The sequence below is a fragment of the Marmota marmota genome, unplaced genomic scaffold, assembly GCF_001458135.2.
Source record: "Marmota marmota marmota unplaced genomic scaffold, marMar, whole genome shotgun sequence".
Lineage (NCBI taxonomy): Eukaryota > Metazoa > Chordata > Mammalia > Rodentia > Sciuridae > Marmota > Marmota marmota.
This window is the reverse complement of record NW_026000174.1, coordinates 12,029,521-12,051,764: the sequence shown is the minus strand read 5'-3', so window position 1 is coordinate 12,051,764 and position 22,244 is coordinate 12,029,521. Positions and strand designations below refer to the sequence as shown.

General features: G+C 36.2%; 1 protein-coding gene across 16 annotated transcripts in view; it reads left to right on the top strand.

The window, feature by feature from the left end:
- The window catches only part of Emsy (EMSY transcriptional repressor, BRCA2 interacting), an 82,535-nt gene extending 60,552 nt beyond the window's left edge, over positions 1–21,983 (top strand). For 5 of the 16 annotated variants that reach the window (XM_048788029.1, XM_048788026.1, XM_048788030.1 and 2 more), the window contains 7 exons: positions 6,456–6,620; positions 8,271–8,426; positions 9,434–9,475; positions 11,600–11,799; positions 13,595–14,158; positions 15,188–15,688; positions 19,913–21,983. In XM_048788029.1, coding sequence (XP_048643986.1) covers positions 6,456–6,620; positions 8,271–8,426; positions 9,434–9,475; positions 11,600–11,799; positions 13,595–14,158; positions 15,188–15,688; positions 19,913–20,107 — 1,823 coding nt within the window. In that variant the 3' untranslated portion in view covers positions 20,108–21,983. The remainder of the gene's footprint in view (positions 1–6,455; positions 6,621–8,270; positions 8,427–9,433; positions 9,476–11,599; positions 11,800–13,594; positions 14,159–15,187; positions 15,689–19,912) is intronic. The other 11 variants (XM_048788028.1, XM_015477390.2, XM_048788032.1 and 8 more) reach the window with 5 other exon arrangements.
- Positions 21,984–22,244: the final 261 nt, after the last annotated feature.

Sequence of the window (22,244 nt, the reverse complement as noted above, 5' to 3'; positions counted from 1 at the left end):
ATCAGTGTATATACTATTTGTGGAGTGATGTTTATTCTCTAGTCGTTTCTTTTGGGCCTATTAATTTGGTATTTATAGATTCTGTTCTTAGTTTAACCAGTCAACTGCTTTTTCCTCTTTTATTTTTAAGTCTTCAGGTAGTTCCTTAAGTAATACTAATCTTTTTTTTTTCCCCATAAGAAATTTTTCATGGAGGGCAGGTAAAATGGTTAGCTTGTGAGTTGGTGCTAAAAGGGGGTCATGAATAGTCAATGTCACTATACAGGTTATCCTTTGAAATTGCTGGTCTTTTCCTAAGGGAGCTAAAGGACAATTAGTACTTCCCCAACATGCCATTCCCTTAGTCAGATCTCTGCCTCATTTATTATTTGTTCCATATCTTTCATTACATATTCTTTCTTTTGGTGGGAGATACCAGGTACTGAACTCAGGGGCACTAGACCACTGAGCCACACCCCCCAGCCCTTTTTTGTATTTTATTTAGAGACCGTCTCACGGAGTTGCTTGGTGCCTTGCTTTTTTGCTGAGGTTAGCTTTGAACTCTAGATCCTCCTGCCTCAGCCTCCTGAGCTGCTGGGGTTACAGGCATGCACCACCATGCCCCACTTGCATATTAAAAGTATTCTGTAACAGAAAGTTTTCTCAATTTAGAGTAAGTGTATCTATTAGAGTTGACTATAAAGCCAGTTTTTATACTCTGTTTGCCCCTCTCCCCCATTGCTTATATAACTCCTTGAGTGCATTCTCACAAAGGCCAGGGCTGGGAATGTATATGCTGTCATTTAAAGAGAAAGGGATTAAGGTTTTAATCAGTCAAGAATCATGCTGACTTTTAAAGTGTAGGAGGGCCATGCCTACTGGGAATGTGAGGAGTATCTAATAACCCATTTCCCCGCTACATTGCTGCTTTCAATGTTTTTAGCCACATTTGGATGTTGTTTTGTTTGAATATTAGGGATTTACTACTGAGCTACAACTCCAGCCCCCAACTGCCCTTTTTTTTTGAAATGGGGTCTCTTGAAGTTGCTGGGTCTCTTGAACTTGTAATCTTCGTTCAGCTTTCGAAGCTGCTGCGATTACAGGCATGTTCCATCATGCCTGGTCACCTTTTCTTTTGATAAGATTTCATACTTATAGAAAGGTTGCAAGAATAGTAAAAAGAACTATATACAGTATGTATTCTTATCTAGATACACTGTTTGTTTACATTTTGCCCTATTCGCTTTTTTTTTGGTGGGGAGTGGGTATCAAACCCAAGACCTTGTGAATGCTAAGTGCACACTCTACACTGAATTATACCTACAGCCTGTTTATTTTCTCTCTGCTTTTCTCTTCCATGTGTATAATTTTAAAATTTCATAACCATTTTGGAGTAAATTATAGGTAGCTTTTTGCCCCTTAACATATTTGTAGGTCTATATTTCTTACAGGTTATTCTCCTTATAACTAAGTACAGTTATCAAAATCAAGAAATATTATGTTGTCGTAATATTATAATTTTAATATTTAATAATCCATATTCAAATATTACCAATTATCCAGTAATGTTCTTTATAGCTTTTACACCATCCACATTCCAATTCAGGATTGTGCGTTGCATATAGCTACATTTAACTGTCCTTGTTCTTTATTCTCCTTTAGCCTGGAATAGTCTTTTAGCCTTTCATTGTATTTTTTGACCTTGACATTTCTGAATAGTGTACTTCAGTTATCATGTAGAATATTTTTATTTAGTTTTGTCTTTATATTTTGTTATGATTAGATTGAGCAGAAATTTCACAGATAGGTATCGTATCCTCAGTTTTATCAGGAGACACATGATGTCACTTGATTTAGATGATGTCTTACAGTTTTCACCATTATGAAGGTAATATATTTCCCTTTGAGATGAATAGTTATTTGTGGAAAGGTGCTTTGAGACCTTAAATATCATGTTTCTCATCAACTGCTTTCCAGTAGTTTTAACATCCTTAGGTGATTTATTAAAGTCTTTTTTTTTTTTTTTTTTTTGGTACATTTGATGGTTGACATTCTAGTCCAAGGAAAACTCAACCTTTTCTTGACTTCAGATATTTTTGGGGGGTGGCGGGGGAGGCTTCCCTATATAAGCAAGTCCTGGTGTAAGGATATCTTATGCCAAAGAAATAGCCTCAATTCCACCTGTGCTTCCTATACTTCTCCCCAAAGAGGAGACGTTTAGGCCTTATGTGTTATTCCTACACTGTCTCCTCACAGGCTAGAATAAAAGTTTTATTACCCCACTGTGAGACTTCCCTTGATCACCTGGGAGGATTCGTAACTCTTTCTACATTTTTATGCTGCCATTATTGCTTTTTTCTACCAGCTGTCTTAACAGTGACCACTCTGTACCTTTTGTTGGGTTTATTATAATTGTTTTCTTTTCTACTAGTCTGCCACCTTTTCAAGGGCAAGCGAGGATAATTTTCATCTCCGTGTATCTTGTATTTGGCAAAGAAATTAGGTACCACCGAGTAGGTAACCAGTAAAAGTTTCTCAGAATGAACAAACAGTGGAAGAGCAACTATAACTGACTATGGCATAAGGTTAAACTTTAGCCTTATAAATTCATTTTTGTTGTCTGAATCCAAAATGTTTCCTTTTTGTAGTTCCCCCTAACCTAATGGATAGGCTTTTTAAGTTGTATAATTCTTGGACTATTGCTGAGATAATGATAAATAGCTTGATGACCAAGTCTAATGGATCAAGGCCTTACTTGGCTAGGTCACTTACTGAAGATTGGACTGTATGCTTCCTATAAGTCCTGTTCTTTATTTTCTCCCCAACTGGCTCTTCTGTTTTTCCCTTTCTCATTTAGGAATGGGCCATCCTTATTGGGTTCTAGATTTTTTTCAAAGTATTAAATATTTTTTCATCTATATTCAGCCTTATTCCCAAAAGGTTTTTAAAGTGGGTTAAATAGAAGATTATATTAAGTCAAATGGAAGAGAACAAGGAGACAAAATCAAAGGTAGAGTATTAAAATGAAGCAGGGCATGAGGCAAATACAAAAATGATATTGTAAAAATATTGCTTTGAGTAAATCAAAACTGAGTTTCTAAGGATGATTTTTTTTCTAAAGATTCATGATCTTGGTAGGTCAGAATGAAGGTAGGAAATAAATCTAGGTTAACTACTAATATACTTTTTGCAGAATCTTTCAGAACCATTATGTGCTCATTTGTGTTGTGAAGGATGAAGAATGGGATATAAAATATAAACTGTTACTCAAATTTTTTGAACATGAAACCCTCCTTTTGCAGAACATTTTGAGAAAATAATGTACTCTGAAATATTTTGGGCAATGCTGCCTAGGTAATCAAATACTGTGAAGGCCTTGAGCTTTATGATAGTGCTTCAGAGGAAGGATATCTTGTACGTCATTGGAGGAATATAGACATCTTAAGTCTAGTTTAGAAGACATGGTTTATGTAGGTGAGGCACCTGGGAATCTTTTTTTTTTTTTTTTCTTTTGTACTGGGGATTGAATCCAGGGGTGCTTTACTACTTACTGAGTGAAGTCCCTAACCTCTTTTTATTTTTTATTTTGAGACAGAGTCTTGCTTTGCTTAGGGCCTAAGTGGCTTTGAAATTGGGTTCCTTAGCTTCAGCCTCCCAAGTTGTTGGGATTACAGGCATGTACCACTACGCCTGGCTGTGGGAATCGTTTTGTATGAGGAATGGTTAGAGACAGGAGATTTGTCATGGAGAAGAGAAAATGGAAGTGAGCTGGCAGGAACATGGGAGCTGTTGTCAGTTATTTTGAGGACTATGTTGTGGAAGAGAAAAAATAATTGGTCTTTGTTGATACAAGGACATACACTAGAACCACTGAGAAAAAAAACCACTGGAAGACCTGTTTTTACTCAATATAAGAAAACTTTCTAATTATCATAGCTGTGCAGCAAATAATAAGTTCCCTGGTGTTGGAGTTCCCAGACTGGAGATATTGTTGTGAATATTTTAGTGTAGGATTGATGATAGCATTAAGCGAACTTCAAGATTCCCTCTAACAAAGAAATCTTAAGATTATATGAAAATGTATGTAGACCTTTTGTAATAATGACACAGGAGATATTCTCCCATAGAGATGCCCCAGTCTGCCTTTGGTTGTAATACTACTACCCAACATATAGATGTGCAATAAATATATGGGGGTGGGGGACAGCAGGCACTGTCCTCAAGAGAGGCAGAGAAGTCTAGATGTATGCATGCTGCATAAGCAGATGATACTCTTAGATTAGGCTCCAAGCCAAAATTAAGGTGGAGAATCATTCAAGCAATGATTTTCACATATAGTCACACTTTAATTTTGTGTCATAGCTGTTGAAGTTGCTACTGTGATACTTGGTGAGGGTTGACTCTTTCTGAGTATGGACAGAAAGAGATGGTGCAATCTCCAAGTCCCTATAGGGTGATATTATTTGGGATGATGGTCTCTGTTGCTCCTGTTTGGAAATTTGTTGTCCTTTGTCTGTCTCTACCTTATCTCTACAAATCCCTGCCTCCTTCTGGATATTCAGTGTGTCTCATAGAGTTGGGTTGCAAAGTCGTTCTTTGTATCATCATGATAATTTCTTAAGTTTGAGAGCTTAAGTTATATAAAACTAATGATACTCTAATATAATCAGTTATCTTTAAGTTTTAATTCTGCATATCTACTTAGAATGAGTAAAGAAAAACTGTTAGGTCCTTTACCCAGCATTTGGTCTTACAGGAGAGTGAGTGTCCTTGAATCATCTGGGTTTGTTGTTACTATTTTTATTGTTTGTTTCTTGGAAGTTTAGTGGAAATTTTACATCCCTGATGTGGTATATAGTCACTCAGTATTTTGTGGTGGGAAATAGTTTGTTAATGGTATTTGAAAATTCTAAATTATTGTTGTATAATGATTTTGTTTTCTTCAGGAAGACTGTTTTGTTTGAGGAGTTGTTCCCTTTACCCCAATATTTTTGGACAACTTTGTGGCTTTCGAAAATATGAAGCTCTTACAGTGTGGAACTTTTGTTATGTTTATTCTTGGTTTGGGGGCTACTTGAATTCTTTTTTGTTTTTCTATGATATTTTCATTTGACTATTCCAAATCAAAGTAGTTTCTTTGTATATATTTATCTATTTTCCCTAAAAATTTGATATTTGCCTTAAGATACAAAGCTATTTATCTTTATGTTTCTCTCCTTTATAAAATCTAAATTTGATAGTAAGATCATGTCTTTATAGCCTCTTCAGCTTCCTGTGTAGTGTCTTGAATAGAGGAGTTTAGGAAGTAATAGTCTAGTCCAACATGCTTATTTTATAGCTAGAAAACTCAGTAATTTGTTACTTGAGTTGATGCACATTTAGTGTTTATAGTGTAACTTTATACCATGAATATGATAAACCTTTGAATTAGGGTGTTAATTATTTTGAAACTAACAAAAAGTCTTAGCATTGAGAGCTTCCAGGCCACAATGACAACAATAATATTTCAGTTGTCCCTCATAGTTATAAAGCTTGTTTACATATAGCCATGCTCTGCATCTCATTGTGGTTATTAGTGGCTTGCATATACAATGATGGAACAACTGATTATACCATATAGCCTACATGTATAGTAAGCTCTGTCATCTGTTTGTCTAAGTATGTTCTATGATGTTCACACAGTGACAGAATTGACTAACATCGTATTTCTCATAACATACCCCTGTTATTAAGTGACATGTGACCGTATATCATTTTATCACATCCTCAGAAATCCTGAAGTAGGTAATTTTATTGTTCTTAATTTAAAAATAGTGAGACTAAGACCCAAAGAATCAACTTGTTTATAATTGATCGAGTTGGGGCTCTACCCCAAGACTGACTTCTAAATGTTGCCCTTGTCCTCTTACATCATGCTGCTTCTAGATCATCTAACTTTTCTTGTTATCAGTGAACAGGATTTCCTTTCAGTAATTCAGCCATTTAATAAGTGTTGACTGAATGTTTAGCTGTAATAACAATACATTTCCAGGTGCATTGGGGGAAATAAGACTCCTACAACATTTTGTTTTACTAATACCCAAACATACATTCATCTATGCAAATGCACACCTGTTTATATAGCAATAATCACATTGAATTGTATTTTGTCTTTTACATGTTCGTCTTCCCAACTAGACTGTATGCTTCTTGAGCATCCTCTGATAATTCTGTAAGCTCCTTTATGTCCTCAGTGCCAAATATAGATTCTTACACATAGGTGTCCAGTTTATGAAATAAATGGATGAATAAATAAGTGAATTCAGAAGTGAAATTCTGAGGAATTCTTTGAGGGCTTACAGTCTTCTTGGGGAGATAAAGCATGAACTTTACAATAAATACAAAAATAAAGCAAAAAAGAAAAAACAACAAATTGTTTTATTTTAAAGAAAAACTTTGTTTATAGGGTTTGTTTTTTTTTAACTAATATAAAACAGATTCCCAGCCTGTAGTTCATGTAATTGCTTCCCGGCGTCAGGATTGGTCAGAACATGAGATTGCAATGGAGACTAGCCCCACCATAATATATCAGGATGTATCCAGTGAATCACAATCAGCTACTTCAACAATCAAAGCTCTTTTAGAACTCCAACAGACAACAGGTATGAATTCACATGCTCAATTGAGTGAAGCATGTTTTTTCTGGAGACGGGTTGTGCTAAAATACTATCACTGTTATATATTTTTTGCTATTATTTGAGCACATTTTCCCCCTCTGGACTTGTCTAATCATTGGTACAGTCTGTTTACTTGTTAGTTCTTTAAGGTGTACATAGGAATACTGGAGCACAGATGGACTTTAGTCAATGAAAAGGGGAAGAAGTTGGAAGAATTGTCTTCTCCATCTCCTGCTTAAATAGTACAGTCCTCTTGCCACCAGAAAGGAGTAGGTCTGTCACTTCTAAGCACAAGGATAGATGAGTATGGTTTCCACTTACATTTGGGCAGATGGAAGGACTCCTGCTATACTCTTTGATATTGGTAGTACAATTTTGCTCTCATAAAACATTATTAATAGCTCTTACTAACATTCTAATTTGTTTTACTTTCAGATTTCTTTGTATGGGTTATCCACTTGTATTTCCATGCAAAGCTATAACAAGATCCCATCATTATTTCTAGTCACTAAATATTTTTAATAAACTCTAGGACAAAACTAGATAATGATACTGAGTTTTCATAATATAAGTCAAAGATTATCAGTATTTAAGGGGACAGAGCAATGACCTCATATAACCTTTTTATTGTATGGATAAGAAAGTTGCGCTCAAGAGAGTTTATCCTATTGGTTAGTGACAGAATGAGGCACCACATTGGTTGATCACTAGTTGAAAAGTCCTTCTCTGCTTATGGGTGACTTTGTATTCATTTACAGTTGTTTTGCTTTCTTTGTTTAAAATGATTGTTTTTATTTTGTCACATTATGTCCTTTGCAGGGAAAAATCTTTCAGTGGACTTTAGTAATTGGTTACTGTTTATTCCAACTTTGACTATCTACTAGCTGAAGAATACTAGCATTTAATGTAAATCTTAGGTTAATTCTTCTATTGGTGTTATTTTTGGCCTTATAGACTGTATGCTTGTCTTTGACAAATTTAGCCATTTCTGTTAATGTTTATAGAGGTAGAAACTTTGAATGAATAGATTTTATAGAAAAAGTGATGATAGATAGTAAATCTGTACTCAGAAATCATTCTTGATTCCAGATCATTCTATGAGATGTTTTTGCTTTAACAGCTCTTTTTTTCCTAACAATGAAAATTTTTATTCTTTTGTCATTAAAGACCTAGTAACATTCTTTGAAGATATCTTAAATTTTTAATAGATCAAATTAAATTAGTCAGTGGATTGTACTCTTCTGAGTAGATGTGCCCTAGAGCAAATCATGCTATGTGCTGCTGACTTACCCCTTATTTTTAGGTTGGAGAACTCCAGGGACTACCTTGAAGGGTAATGGAAATACCCTGAGGGGAGTATATAGAAGGGAAAGAACCAGCTGTTTGACCTAGAGATAGGTGGGGGAGGGGATTTTTGTGTGATGGCATCTGAGCCCTTGTTAGGCTGCCTGGATATGGTTATGCAAGTTATGCTCTAGATAGCCATACATAGCAGTCTGCTGTTTTCAATTCATTGTCTCCATAGTCACTGCCAGTGTGGCATCCCAGAGGTCTGGTTCATTATTCCCGTGGACAACTCTGGTTTTGTACTTGTTTGTAATAAAATTTAACTTTTCCCCTGACTTTTTTATGCAGTGAAGGAAAAATTGGAATCTAAACCAAGACAACCCACTATTGACTTGAGTCAAATGGCAGTGCCTATTCAGATGACCCAGGAAAAGAGACATTCTCCTGAGAGTCCATCAATTGCTGTGGTAGAGTCAGAACTAGTTGCTGAATACATCACTACTGGTAGGTGTCCTCTTAAAACATAGTACTAAGGTAGGAACGCTACCTTTCTGGATTTCATGGGATGGTCATTTGGGGGAGAATATATTCTAGCTCTTTTCCTGTTTGTTTTTAGAGCAAACTCATACCATCCTTGGAATTTGCTCTGCCTTTAGTGGAAAAAAAAATATTCACAGGATGTTAGAAAGATTACAAGTAATATAAAACTACAAGTTGGCCATAAATAATATTTGTGAATATAGAGCAACACTGGTAGGAAGAGCACAAAATATCTTTTGTCGAAGATTAAGTATTTGTATGTAGTTGGATTTTTTAGTTTTGGTGGGGGGGAGTTGAGTTAGGAGAGAAAGAAAATAGAAAATCCAGTCCTACTTTTGTTTTTATATAAAAAACAAAAATGTGGAAAACCTTAAATCTCTATGAGTTCTGGTAAAAAGCAGATTAGATATTTGTTTAAATGTGGTCTGGCAGCAAAACATTAATGAGATTTTGGGATGGCACATATGGAGAAGTAAAATAGGAAGGATAATAGGTCCTTTTTCTCATATTTTAGCAAGACCACACGTGGAATTCTGCTTTCTGTTTTGGACACTTCATTACCTTATGATTTGAAAGAGTTTAGAGAGTCCTATGAATAATTAAAGGGTTAGGAGAGATGACTAATGAGGCAAGATGTAGAGAATTCCTGTCTTAAGTTTTCTTAAGCAGTGATTAAAGGAGAACATAAAGTTACAAGTATTTAAAGGATATAAATACTGTAGAGGAGAAGGAATTCTTTGGCATCATTTAGGGTATATATTAGGACCAATGGGTTAAAATTGCACAAAAGGAAAATACAGTTGATAGTATGGAAAGCCATCTAGAATCTTTAGAATTGTTTAGCAGAAAGCTAATTAAAGCAGAGACTGTTATGTTGGGAACTGAGTATTAAACTCTGGGGTAGACTAAATTGTCAAATTGTAAAGTAGATGAAAAGACCTATGATTTCTTCCCTTACTTATCCTTTTCAGAACGCACTGATGAGGGAACAGAGGTTGCTTTTCCCCTTCTAGGTAAGTGGTGTGCATCCATTTGTAGTATAATTGAAGGTAAAAGATGATTGTTGGTGGCGGGGGAACACTTAAATGGATGCGCTCTACTCTGATCTGGTAGAGGAAAGGTAAGCTCCATTTAGTGAAAGAGAAATTTTCCTTTGCAGAGTAACAAGATTCTTTCTCAGAACTGAACAATTTAATGCTGGAAAACAGAGGACTATTTGAAAGATATAAGTGTTTTATGGTGTTTATATAGCCCAATTAAGGTCACTTCATCTGTTTTCCAAATGTTCACTCTGTGACATCATCCCACAAAGTCTCCTTCCATCATACAAGCAGTCGTATTGAGCGTTTTACTTTGACTTCAAAGACTGGCTGCCCTGGCCTGCTGTATAATTCTGTAGTGGATGTTAGTTTTATGACTTTCTTAAACTTCAGTTTCCTAATCTCTGGAGACTTGCTATGAAGAAATTTATCATGTCTTGAAGAAGATTATTTTTAAATAGTTACTTGATATTCTATTAAATTTATTTTTTTATTAAAAATGTAACAGTTATGAACATTAGTATGGGTAGCAGAAATGTTTCATATTTTCTGATAATTTTATCAGAAATTCTCTATTTTTTAAATGCCATGCATTTTCAATGATGCTTCCATTAAAAATAACTTGCTCACTTTAAATATTACTCAAATTTGTTTTTTCTTCTATTCAGTCATATTATAATTTATTTTAGTAGTTGTTTTAATGCAGACTCTGATTTCCTTTTGTTCAATTCAGTTAAGTACATATGGAAGATTTTATTAAATTTTATAATTTAAAATGTACATATAAAGTATGCTGTGAAATACAGTAAGGTACTGCAGTACAGTTATAAAAATACTGCCTATAAAATTTCCCATCACATGTAGTCATATGTGTAGCAACAGGAAAAATACTGCATTTGTGAATATAGGAGAAAGTATCGCTGATAATAAAGCTTATATGTATTTCACTAGATAATTTTAAACTTTTGTCCTTTAGGACATAAATGGTATTTTTACATTAGTTTCTTTAGTGACCAGTTTACTCTTAGACGTCTTTTTATTTTCTAAACATGGGACCAATGCTACTTAAAGTTATATGAACAGTAGGATCATGCATTATTGAGTTTTGATAATCTCAAAATCCTTAGCTAATTAACAGATTTATTTTACTTTTTCTGTTTCTGATTCAAAGAGATAGTTTGACTCATATGTCATTTTTAAAGCTCTATAGATTTGGAAGTGGCAAATGTTTATACTGTTTAAAAAGTTGAAATCGAGGCAGGTAAAATATGATACATTGGCGCCTATATAGTTTTAGTTATTCTCTGGGACCTTTTCAGCAAGAGAATAAGAAGTAGAAACACTACACTCTCAGCCCATTTATGTCAGATGAGCTAAATCTAAGATGACAGATTTTTCTATTTTGTTTACCATATATTTGTTTAAGAGACAGACCCTGGGTTCAATCCCCAGCACCATGAAAAGAAAAAAATCAAACAAAACCTCAGGGTTTTAGAGGTTGTTAGATGGTAAGTGACTTCTTCAACTCACATGGCTGGTTGGTGACAGAGTGGTACAGAATCTTAGTGTGACCCTTGGTCTAATTTTCTTTCTGCAGTACCCCCGGCCTCTTACATTTTTAGGAACCATAAAGCTATGAGACATTGTCAATTCATATAAAGAAGTGTCTCTGATGTTCACATTGCATTTGGAATTGAGACGAAGGGATTAAAGAACTTCTATTGCCTACTTTCCTTAAAGATATGTCTGGGATTACAAAGACTCCTTATTGCTTTGTTCCCTTAATGAGAAAAAAGTCATTGGAGAAAGTGAGACAACTCCCAGGAGGATGTAACTTTAAAGGGTTTGTTCCTCCTTGGTGATAATAGTTTTCACAGCACTTCTATATACATTTCTCCTCTCATCCTTACAATAACTCTGTTATTCCCATTTTACAGATGAGAAAAGAGAGTCTCAGAGAAGATAAGAGACTTTCTTAGAATTACACTGCTCATAGATGGGCACATTCTGCTCTTCTGCCTCTTAGTTCGAAATACCACTCTCTTTCTCTGTGATGCAAGCTCACAGACATTTGTTTAAAATGACTACTGGTTACAGATGCTGTGGTGATTTCTGGAGAAATATCATCACCTCCTCTATTTTCAGTCAGCCATCGATCCCAGCCCCAACAGCCCTCCCAGCCCCAGCGGACCCTGCTCCAACACGTGGCTCAGTCACAGACTGCAACGCAGACATCGGTGGTGGTGAAGTCCATCCCAGCCTCTTCTCCAGGAGCAATCACCCACATTATGCAGCAGGTTGTATATCTTCTTTTCCTTCCTATCTTCTGTATCCGCCTCAATCCTGAAATAAGGTTCAGTTTCATCTCCTGTCTTAGGAGGAGAAATAACTGAATTGTAGACTGTTGTATAATTCTTGCATCTGTGAGGAGTGGAGAAGAACTGAGTTGGGGAGGATTTTAATGCCAGAAAATAGGAAACAGTGTTTTTGAACCTTCTGTGAACTCTTAGCTTATCAGAAGGATGGGCAGTCTAGATGAATCTATGATATCAGAATTGGTCACTGTTAACTGTGTATCTTACTGTCATGGAAGCATTTATCACCAAGGTAAATTAAGATTTTCAAATGAAATAGTATTTGGCTTGTTAGCTGTTTGCTATGGTTTGTTTTGTTTGTTCTGTTTTATACTTGTATAATGAATCCTCATGGAAACATTATAAACAAGTAGGAAAATAAATATTTGACCTCTTTAACTATATGTGACCAATTAAGAAAGAAGAAACTCAGTAGGAAGGAAAGTGAGCTAATATAAAATGGAAACATCTGATATTAAGGGTAATGAGGGGGAAAGAAAAAATATGTTGATAAGTTGATTTGAGTCAGACACTGTGCTTTGAGCTTTAAGTACATTAATTTGTTTGATTCTCAACCATGATCGTGGAAGGTGAATTATCCCTCTTTTACAAGTGAGGAAACTCATGCTCACAGAAGTTAAATAACTTGCCCCAGGTGGCAGAGCCAGGATTTAAACCTGAAGTGAACTTCCTCTGTTACATAGTTGTATTATGGATATCAGCTTTAAGCATGACTTTTCTATAGTCACATAAATCACTGTCACTCAGCTGATAGCAGTAGAACCTAATTGTAGGCACACTCTCTGGAAGGCAGTGAAGAGATGTGGAATTGAAAGTTTCAAATGAATCTCAGTTTTAAAGTTAGAGTGGAGGTGTAGTATGTGACAAGGCAGAGGGAAGGTTGAGAGTAGTGTGATCTTGTGTCCCAGAGGGAAGCCAGTTAGCTACAGGTTTTGCTGGGTAGCGCATCTCAGCCTGGCCTTCACCCTGCAGGTCCTGGCATTGACCTTTCTTAAGGCACTTAAAGGTCAGTCAGGCTGTCCCTAAACATGTGACTCAAGATGGATCTCCCAACACAATTATAAGTGACACTAGGCAGTCTTCTTTCCACTGACAGCAGTGTTCTTGTCCGCTTCCCATCTCTCTCCCTCCTGGGAGCCAGGTCACTAGGAAGTTGTTCCCTAGTAGGTCTGAAATCTGAGTGCATGTAGACACTATGGGCCATCTCCATCCTCCTCAGGGAGGCCCTCTGTGGGGACTTGGTTGGGCATGTCTCAGGCAATATCCCTGACCTGTACAGCACTGGACATGCACATGGCCAAAGTGGGCTTCTCAGAGCCTTGGCTTTTCTCTGGACACCTCACTCCTTAGTTGCTGTATTCTGTCCTTAGATAGATGAGTGTTTCTCATGGTTAGGCCACAGAGCTGTTTCCTTAGCTTGGGATCCTGTCTTATTTGGGGGCTGTGCTTAGGGGTCACCTTATTCCTCTAATTCTGATCTATAAGTTCTGGGCCCTCAAGGATTTTTCCTGTACTATCAAGCAAACCAGATTTTGAAGTACTTAATGCCTGAGAATTCAAATGACAGGAGTTTTGATCTAAAGCCCCTTGGGGTTTCTTGGTTTTTTTAAGCTCTTGTGAAAATTTTTGAATGATCTCATAAAGTCTTCTCCAGTTCAAGGAAAATGTAGCAATGTAGGTGTTTTTCTTATTCTTACTTTGTGCCTCTTTTACTTAGGCATTAAGCAGTCACACTGCTTTTACCAAACACAGCGAGGAACTTGGAACTGAGGAGGGCGAGGTTGAAGAGATGGACACTTTAGACCCTCAGACAGGTCTGTTTTACCGATCTGCCCTGACTCAGTCACAGTCAGCTAAACAGCAGAAACTTAGCCAGTCCCAGCTGGAACAGACTCAGCTGCAAGTGAAAACTCTGCAGTGCTTCCAGACTAAACAGAAGCAGACCATCCACCTGCAGGCAGACCAGCTCCAGCACAAACTCCCGCAAATGCCCCAGCTTTCCATCAGGCATCAAAAACTCACCCCTCTCCAGCAAGAACAAGCACAGCCCAAGCCAGATGTACAGCACATACAGCATCCCATGGTGGCCAAAGACAGGCAGCTTCCTACTTTAATGGCACAGCCCCCGCAAACTGTAGTACAGGTGCTTGCAGTGAAAACCACGCAGCAGCTCCCTAAACTGCAGCAAGCTCCGAACCAACCAAAAATCTACGTGCAACCCCAAACCCCCCAGAGCCAAATGTCGCTCCCTGCCTCGTCAGAGAAACAGCCGGCAAGCCAGGTAACGGAATATTGATAGCATGCAAAGTTACTTCTCTGTTCACGGAAAAAAATGAGAACATCAGGACCCTATCATGATAGCAGTGCTTTCTCCTGGCAAGAGGAAACCAAAAGCCTCATTACGCTGGTATTACTTTGCCCCATCAGAAGGTTGACATTAGGGAAGAAATGCACTCATTAACATAGGAAGAAAAAAAAAAAGCATAGCACTCAGAACTTTATTTTCCAGGCAGTTTTTAATGAAATCTCTTCAGCAATGATCAACAGTGCATAGAAGCGGTATCCCCCAAATTATTTTTATTTTTTAGGTTTAAAAATTTACCTCCATGCCTGTAAACTCCTATTTCTGTGGCAATAACACTAAGTAAATTAAAGTCTTTTAAGGAACTTTACCTTAAACAGAATATCTTCCTTTGTAGTTTACATCATCCATCTAGTTAATAAATTTATCATCTAGATTTATATTCTAGATTGCAAAGGAATTATTTGTGGATAATCAAAACAAAAATTTTATTAGGAAAAAATCAGTGACCCTGGAATGATATGTGTGTGTGTATTATAAGTACATATCTATCTATCTATCTATCTATCTATATATATATATATATAATAGAATATGTTTGTATAAATGTTTTTTGAAGCAAAAGATTGGAAAAAAAAACTTTACTTTTTTTTTTTTTTTAATTTTAAAAAGCTGAAGACTATATGAATTAATTTGAGCCAGGGTGAATGTGTACTGTTTAGGGATGTAAATCCCAAAGGAAAACTAGGCTGCTGTTACTTTTTTTTTCCTTTACTACTATAAACTTTGGCTGGCTGAACAAAAATTCTTTCAACCCCTCCTCTTTCCCTAGGTTCCTTAAAAGTAACCAGATCCTTCCCATCCGGCCCTCTTACTAAAACACTGAGCTTCAGAATGTCTTCCTAGTATACCGCACGAATGTTTCTTTTGCCATATTGTCTGGGGTGTTTGATTAGTTTTTCTCAAAGAGATGTAGCTGTAACACACACAACCCCAATTTATTTTCAGGTGGAGCAGCCAATTATAACTCAAGGATCCTCTGTTACAAAGATAACTTTTGAGGGGCGCCAGCCTCCCACAGTTACAAAGATAACTGGTGGCAGTTCTGTGCCTAAGCTGACATCACCAGTTACAAGCATATCTCCCATTCAGGCCTCTGAGAAGACAGCAGTGTCAGACATATTGAAAATGTCTTTGATGGAAGCTCAGATTGATACAAATGTAGAGCATATGGTAGTGGATCCCCCAAAGAAGGCTCTTGCCACTAGTATGCTCACGGGTGAAGCAGGATCATTACCCTCCACCCACATGGTGGTGGCAGGGATGGCGAATTCCACTCCACAGCAACAGAAATGTAGAGAGTCCTGTTCAAGTCCATCTGCTGTTGGCCCTCCCCTAACGGCCAGAAAAATCGATGCACCAGGAGTGCCTGCGACAGGCCAATTCATGCGTATTCAGAATGTAGGCCAAAAGAAAGCTGAAGAGAGCCCAGCAGAAATTATCATCCAGGTAAGAATTGGAAGGAAAATGAGAACTCTTGGGCAGATGGGAGGTTGTGGGTTTGGTGCATTTTGGGGATATCACAGAAAAGAGTCAAGCCCAGATGGTAAGAATACCGAGAGATTATCTTCAAGGTGGTATTTGAAAAATTTCATTGACTACTTATTATAAATTACAAATTTGTATTTATTTTATGGAAGAGAATTATAGAAAATTGGTGGATATTGTTACAAAAGATAGTGTAAAGGTAGCAAAGGGCCCCAAGCCCATGTTTCAGCTTGATTTTATGGCCATCCTTGCCAATGTGTTAACTCAGCAAATCAACCCAAAAGATCAGTAGTTTCCTGGGTTCACACTTTGGGATCCCAGTATTTGCTCAAAAAATCTTGGAATTTAACTAGATGATACTTCTATTCAAGTGAATTTCAGGGATTGTTTTTCCTTGAAAAAACAGTTCTTGTTCTTGATCTAATTTATGCTTCTTAGGACAAACAAAACCCAATAAACTGGAATATCTGGAGAAACATATTATACAGAGATGTTTCTAATTACTTTTATATTTAATTTGAGATTAACTGTAAACTTTCTTAATTTCAATCATTTTTATTTTAATAACCTTGTTAAGGTTATTGTCATGCATTGGTAAATTAACATAATGGAATTATTTGTTGACAGTATATCTTCCTGTGCTTCACATTTTCTTCATTCTAAAAGCCATGCATCTGTCATCCTGCATAAAAGATCAAGTCTGAAGAATTACTGAGTCAAGACTAGCTAGCCCTTAGAAGTTGTGTTTTTATTCCCTCTCGCTTTGCAAGGAATTAGGTTATCTTCTTGACTCTTGTCATTTTTTGCTAAGCTGCTATATAGCGTGAAAGGTATCAGGGCAGCACATTTTAGTTAATTGAGAATTTAGATTTATTGACATGTTGCTAGTTTAGGATTTACCATAAATTCACTGTTGTGTAACTTGGAAGTTGTAGTAAACGTTCCCCTTGCCATGATGCCAAGCTGTGAGATAATACAAATCGACCACTGTTAAACCAATTGAGACATAATTAACTATGGGGGCTTAATAATAATTAAGGTGAGTAGAAATAGCCATTTAATATTCAAAACATTTGTTTCTATATAAAAAAAATTCAGTGAATTAATTAATTATTGGCAAAAGGTTTTATTGTGATTTTTTTAAAAATGTTTTTCTGAAGAGGATGGGTATATGATGGAAAAAGGATGGTATTACGCCTTTGCCTTTCACTACTTTGGGCAGTGCTACTTAACCTCACTCCACCTTGTTTTCCTTATTAATAATAGGAATAAGTAATGCCTACTTTATAGAATTGATGTGAAGTTCACACAAAATTCAACACCTAGCACAGTGCCTGACTCATACTTATTATCCAATAAATGGTAACTATTATTAATTTTATGAGAATTTAATGTGGCTACTGGGGGGGTTAGATTGATATGCTCACTATATTGAAATTTCATTTTAGATAGCTTATTTGGAAATTATTTTTCTCACTTGATGAAAAGGAGTGAAAATATAATTTTTTTTCACATCAAGGATGATAGCTAATGAATAGGTTCTCTAAAGAACTCTAACTTAACTTATAGCATGTCCCTTGTGCCAGGTGTTCTGTGTCAGAAGACAGGCAACACAGTGATTAAGAACCACACTTTTGAAGCCAAGGTTCCCCAGATTTGATTCCCACCTGTACTCATTACATAATAGCACTGTGACTTTGGGCAGCCGAATTAACCTCTGTATCTCAGTTTCTTTACCTATGTAATGGAGACAGTTAAGACCTACCTCACAGGGGTTGTTTTGAGGACTAAATGGGGTGGGGGGAGTATATAAAGCACTATATCAAATATAAAATATTTGATACAGGGCTGGGGATGTGGCTCAAGCGGTAAAGCGCTTGCCTGGCATGCACAGGGCACTGGGTTCGATGCTCAGCACCACATAAAAAATAAAATAAAGATATTGTGTCCACCAAAAACTAAAAAATAAATATATTTAAAAAATATTCTCTCTCTCTTTAAAAAAAATATTTGATACAGAGCAATGCACAGTAAAGTTAGCTTCTCTTATTATTTTCATCATTAACACATTTCATATCTGATTAGTTATGCTTAGCTTCAGCCTGAAGAATTGATTTTACTGATTCAGTAATATCTATGGGAATGAAAGAAGAAATTCTGAAGTGCTTTGATTCCTTGAAGAATGCTCTTTTAAAAATCAGCATCTTTGGGGCTGGGGTTGTGGCTCAGTGGCAGAGCACTTGCCTGGCATGTGTGAGGCACTGAGTTCAATCCTCAGCACCACATATAAATAAAAAAATAAAAAATAAAGGTACATCAACAACTAAAAAATATTCAAAAAAAACCCCAGCATCTTTTTTTAAAAAATATTTTTTAGTTTCCAATGGACCTTTTATTTTATTTATTTATATGTAGTACTGAGAATCGAACCCAGTGCCTCACACATACTTAGGCAAGTGTTCAACCACTGAGTTACAACTCCAGTCCCCAAAAGTCAGGATCTTTGATATTACATGTTTGAAGGAAAAGCATTGTTCTTTGTAGACAATCTTGAGTTCATTCATTGGTTCATTCCACATATATTTTTTAACCACTGTGTTTCTAAGCCCTGTGCTAAGTGCTGAGAATAAAGCAGTAAACAAGAGGGATATATTGTCTTTTGCAAAGGAATCTATATATATGGAATTGGAATTCACAGACTCTCAGAATTATAAGGATCTTTAGAGAATATATCTTCCAACCATTATACTTTATACAAACTTAAGGCCCAGGGAGGTGGACTGACTTAACTCAGAGTCACACAGCAAGTCAGCCAGAGCTGAACTAAAATCCACACCTGACCCTATCTAATACCTTTTAATAGTGATTAACTATATGGAATGGGAACTAATGCCTAGGCATCTTAGATTATTTTCTTGATAGTGTTAAGATTAAATTTACCTCTCCCCAAATAGAAAGTTGTTTTGATTAGATAATTTGTAAAGTGGTGATATTCAACTTTGCTCTGGGTTTTTAATATTAATAACGTTATTAATTTGTCAAATGTTTATTGAGCATCTAATATGTGCCAGCCTCTGTTCAAAGATCAGGGTATCTAACAGTTAATTAAGATAGCCAAGTCTGTGTGCCATCCATGCTTTCAGAGTTACCTTTCAAGGATCAGGATCAATTCAGCAAGTGATAAATGCAGTGAACAAAATGTAACAGAAAGTAAGGGGGGTGGGTCAGCCCATTACTTTTGGTTTAGTGGTCATGGAAGGGAGGCCTTTCTCTATGCCTCTGAGCTAAGATGTAGATGACAGAGTAGCTAACCTCCTGGAGTTTTTGATGAAAAGGATTCCAAATTGGGGAAAAGCTAGTGCAAAAGTGAATTTGGCCAGAGGCTGGAGCCATGGTGAGGAGTTTTAATTGCATGGTAAATACAAAAGGTAATGATTACAGAGTTTTTAGCAGATATAGTTTATGAACTGATAATCCTTTTAAAGTTATCTGATAAAGGTGAGGAAAAAGAATAATATGACAAGGCAATGTGTTTATATTTACTTACCCACAGACCTATAGCCAGGGTGTTCCATCTACTGGTGTTTTTATTGTTTAAAAGGCAAGTTTTGGGTTCTCTTGCACCTGAATGCTTTCACTACTCTCATTTTCAATAAAGATCATTATCCCAAACAAATTACTTTCCCTTGAACTGTCAGAGAGGCTTGAAATATATTGTGAAGTTAGCAAATTATTTATCTTCCAGATAATAAGGACTAAGATTTGACTTAATGATCAAATGAAAATATCCTTTAAAATATGTTTCCTGAGTTTGTCAGTATACTTTAACTTCCTTTGTTAGAAGAAGTGCCATAAAAGAGAGGAAAGATTACTTTGAGTTGCACAAAACTTGGATTTCAATCCTGGCATTAAACCTGACAGCTGTGTGACTGATTGAGTCCTTGCCCTCTCCAGTTTCCTCATTTGTAAATTGGGAATAGTAATTTCCGTATAACGTTGTTATGGGATGTAGTAAAAAATCATGTGAAAGCACCTAGCACAGTGCCTTGCGTGTAGATGTCCAAGATGTCAGTTGTTTTTGTTTTTTTTTTTTTTTCTTTCTTTCCTTCCTTCCTTCATATCGTTGGGGAAATCCTTGTCACTTTTTCTTACCATAAAGATTCTCTCCTGCCTTTTCTCTTCCAGGCCATTCCCCAGTATGCTATTCCTTGCCACTCCAGCTCCAATGTGGTTGTGGAGCCCAGTGGGCTTCTGGAGCTAAACAACTTCACCAGTCAGCAGCTGGATGATGATGAGACAGCAATGGAGCAGGACATAGACAGTAGCACGGAGGATGGAACCGAGCCCAGCCCGTCTCAGAGTTCTGCCGAACGGTCCTAGTGTTTTGGACACAGGAGTGCACTTTAAAACCTGCTTGGTTACCAAGTGTCCAGGGAAACTTGTATTTTGATGTCTAAAAAAAAGCACTTTGCCCGTACGTAGGCTGTGGACCCTGAAACAGCAGTGTTTCAACAAGATATTGCTGCAGGAGCAGCATTTTAACAAGAAAAAGCTCACAGGGGAATGTACTTTTTAAAAAAAAAAAATAAAAATTAAAAAAAAAAAAGAAAGAAAAGAAAAAGATGCACATCTACAGAGACTTCAGACTTGATACTCTTTTTCTGTTGGACCATGGCCAATGGAAAAGTTTTGTCTTACAGTGGAAAGAGACCTTTCCTGTGAATGTTTCTCAACTGGTTTCCACTGAGCAAAATGTCATAAAAAAATACCATCAAAAAAAGAGAACATGAATAGTTTGTATTTTGAAATGATGTGTCAGGAACAATTTTTTAAAAAATCTTGTATGCTTTTGAAAATCCCTGGAAGTGTTGAATTGGTTGAAGTTTTACATTTGCTCAGTTCATAATTAGTTTATAAATATCTAGGAAAGTACTGGCATTAAAGATTCCTTGTTGGATGGTAGAAACCAGATCCCTAACCAGTGAGAAGTGCTTTTTGGATGGCTTGTACATTCTCATCTGTTGTATGCTAATTTATTGTGTTGTTCCTTTGTGCTCTAGGTGGCACACTTGCCTTCTATTTATTTAAGTGTAAACATTTCAATGCAGACCATATTCCTTCTGACACATTTCTTGTAAACCAGAATTGCATACCCTTTCCACCTCCCATTATCCCTCAGCTGGCTCCCTGCTTCAAAAAAACTTATTAGAAAATGTTTCATTGTGAAACAGAGGAAAAGAAACATTTTCTGGCCCAAAGGAAATGTTCATTTATGTTAAGGAAAACAAATTATTCAATCATATGATGCTCTCTTAATGTTGAAATTGCACATTCATGTTAGACTGACTGACTTTGAAAATAATTTTTACATACTTTTGTTTAAACCCCTTTGAAATGTATAAAAAGTTCATCTGTAGTTCTCAATGTAATGATTTTAAGCATTCTACCTTTTTAAGACACAGTTTGTTTAAACAAAGTCTTGTGATCACTGTCACAAGTAGAGTGAGGGGTAAGGGGGTGGAGGGTAAGAATCAATTTGGACAAGTTGTGGCAAAGGAAACTATACTTTTCATTTTTTAAAAAATGTAAATAGAAAAATTTTTAACGGTTTTATATAAATTTCATTATAAATAAGCATTTTAAGACTGACAAATGTTGAACTGTACATACATAGATCAGCATAACTGCCCAATTTTTTGGTGCTGAAGTACTGTAAGTAGAATTTATCAACAGTCTCCTAATTTTTGCGTCTACATCAGGAAAGAAAAAAAGCTGTGATACTATGGTTAATAAATTCCCCGTAGAATGACACTGAAGGTTTCAACACAAACTTTCAGAAACAGATGCACTGGTCTATGGTGGTTGTCAATATTTCTACTAGGTGATAATGACTTACCCATAGATGGAGCTGTTGGATATCATTTCATTGTAAAAATTCATGTTTGAAAAACTTTGTGACTGTTTCTAGTTGAGTAATTTTTTAACTTCTCCTGGGTTATAGACTTCTTTGAAAATCTGATTAAACTATGAACTCTCTCACCAAAAAGATACACATGCCAATATATATGTTAGATTTCACATACAATTTTAGGGACTCTTGGGTCCCTAAATGTGTCCATGTATTCCAGGTTAAGCCCTCTCTTGTGGTCAGTCCATTACTTACAGATGTAAGTTTTTATAAAATAAAATCTTCTAAATATTCATGGGTCAGATAACAAGAGCGAACTTGAATAAAGTTATGTTCTGCATATTCTAACAGCGTAGCATACCTGTATCCCTTTGAGAATTCAGCCTTAATATGTTTCAGCAACTGAAATGGCAAATGAAACTGGTATAGTCTATGTACAAAATCAAGTAAGAGATTTAAGATATTTTTTTCTTTCAAAGGTGCTAATGCCAAGTAGACCATAAACTTAACTTATTAACAAATATTAATTAGGGCTCTTCTGTGTGCCAGATATTGTTCTAAGCAGGGATACCATAGTGAACAAACATAAAATCCTACCCTTACAGAAGT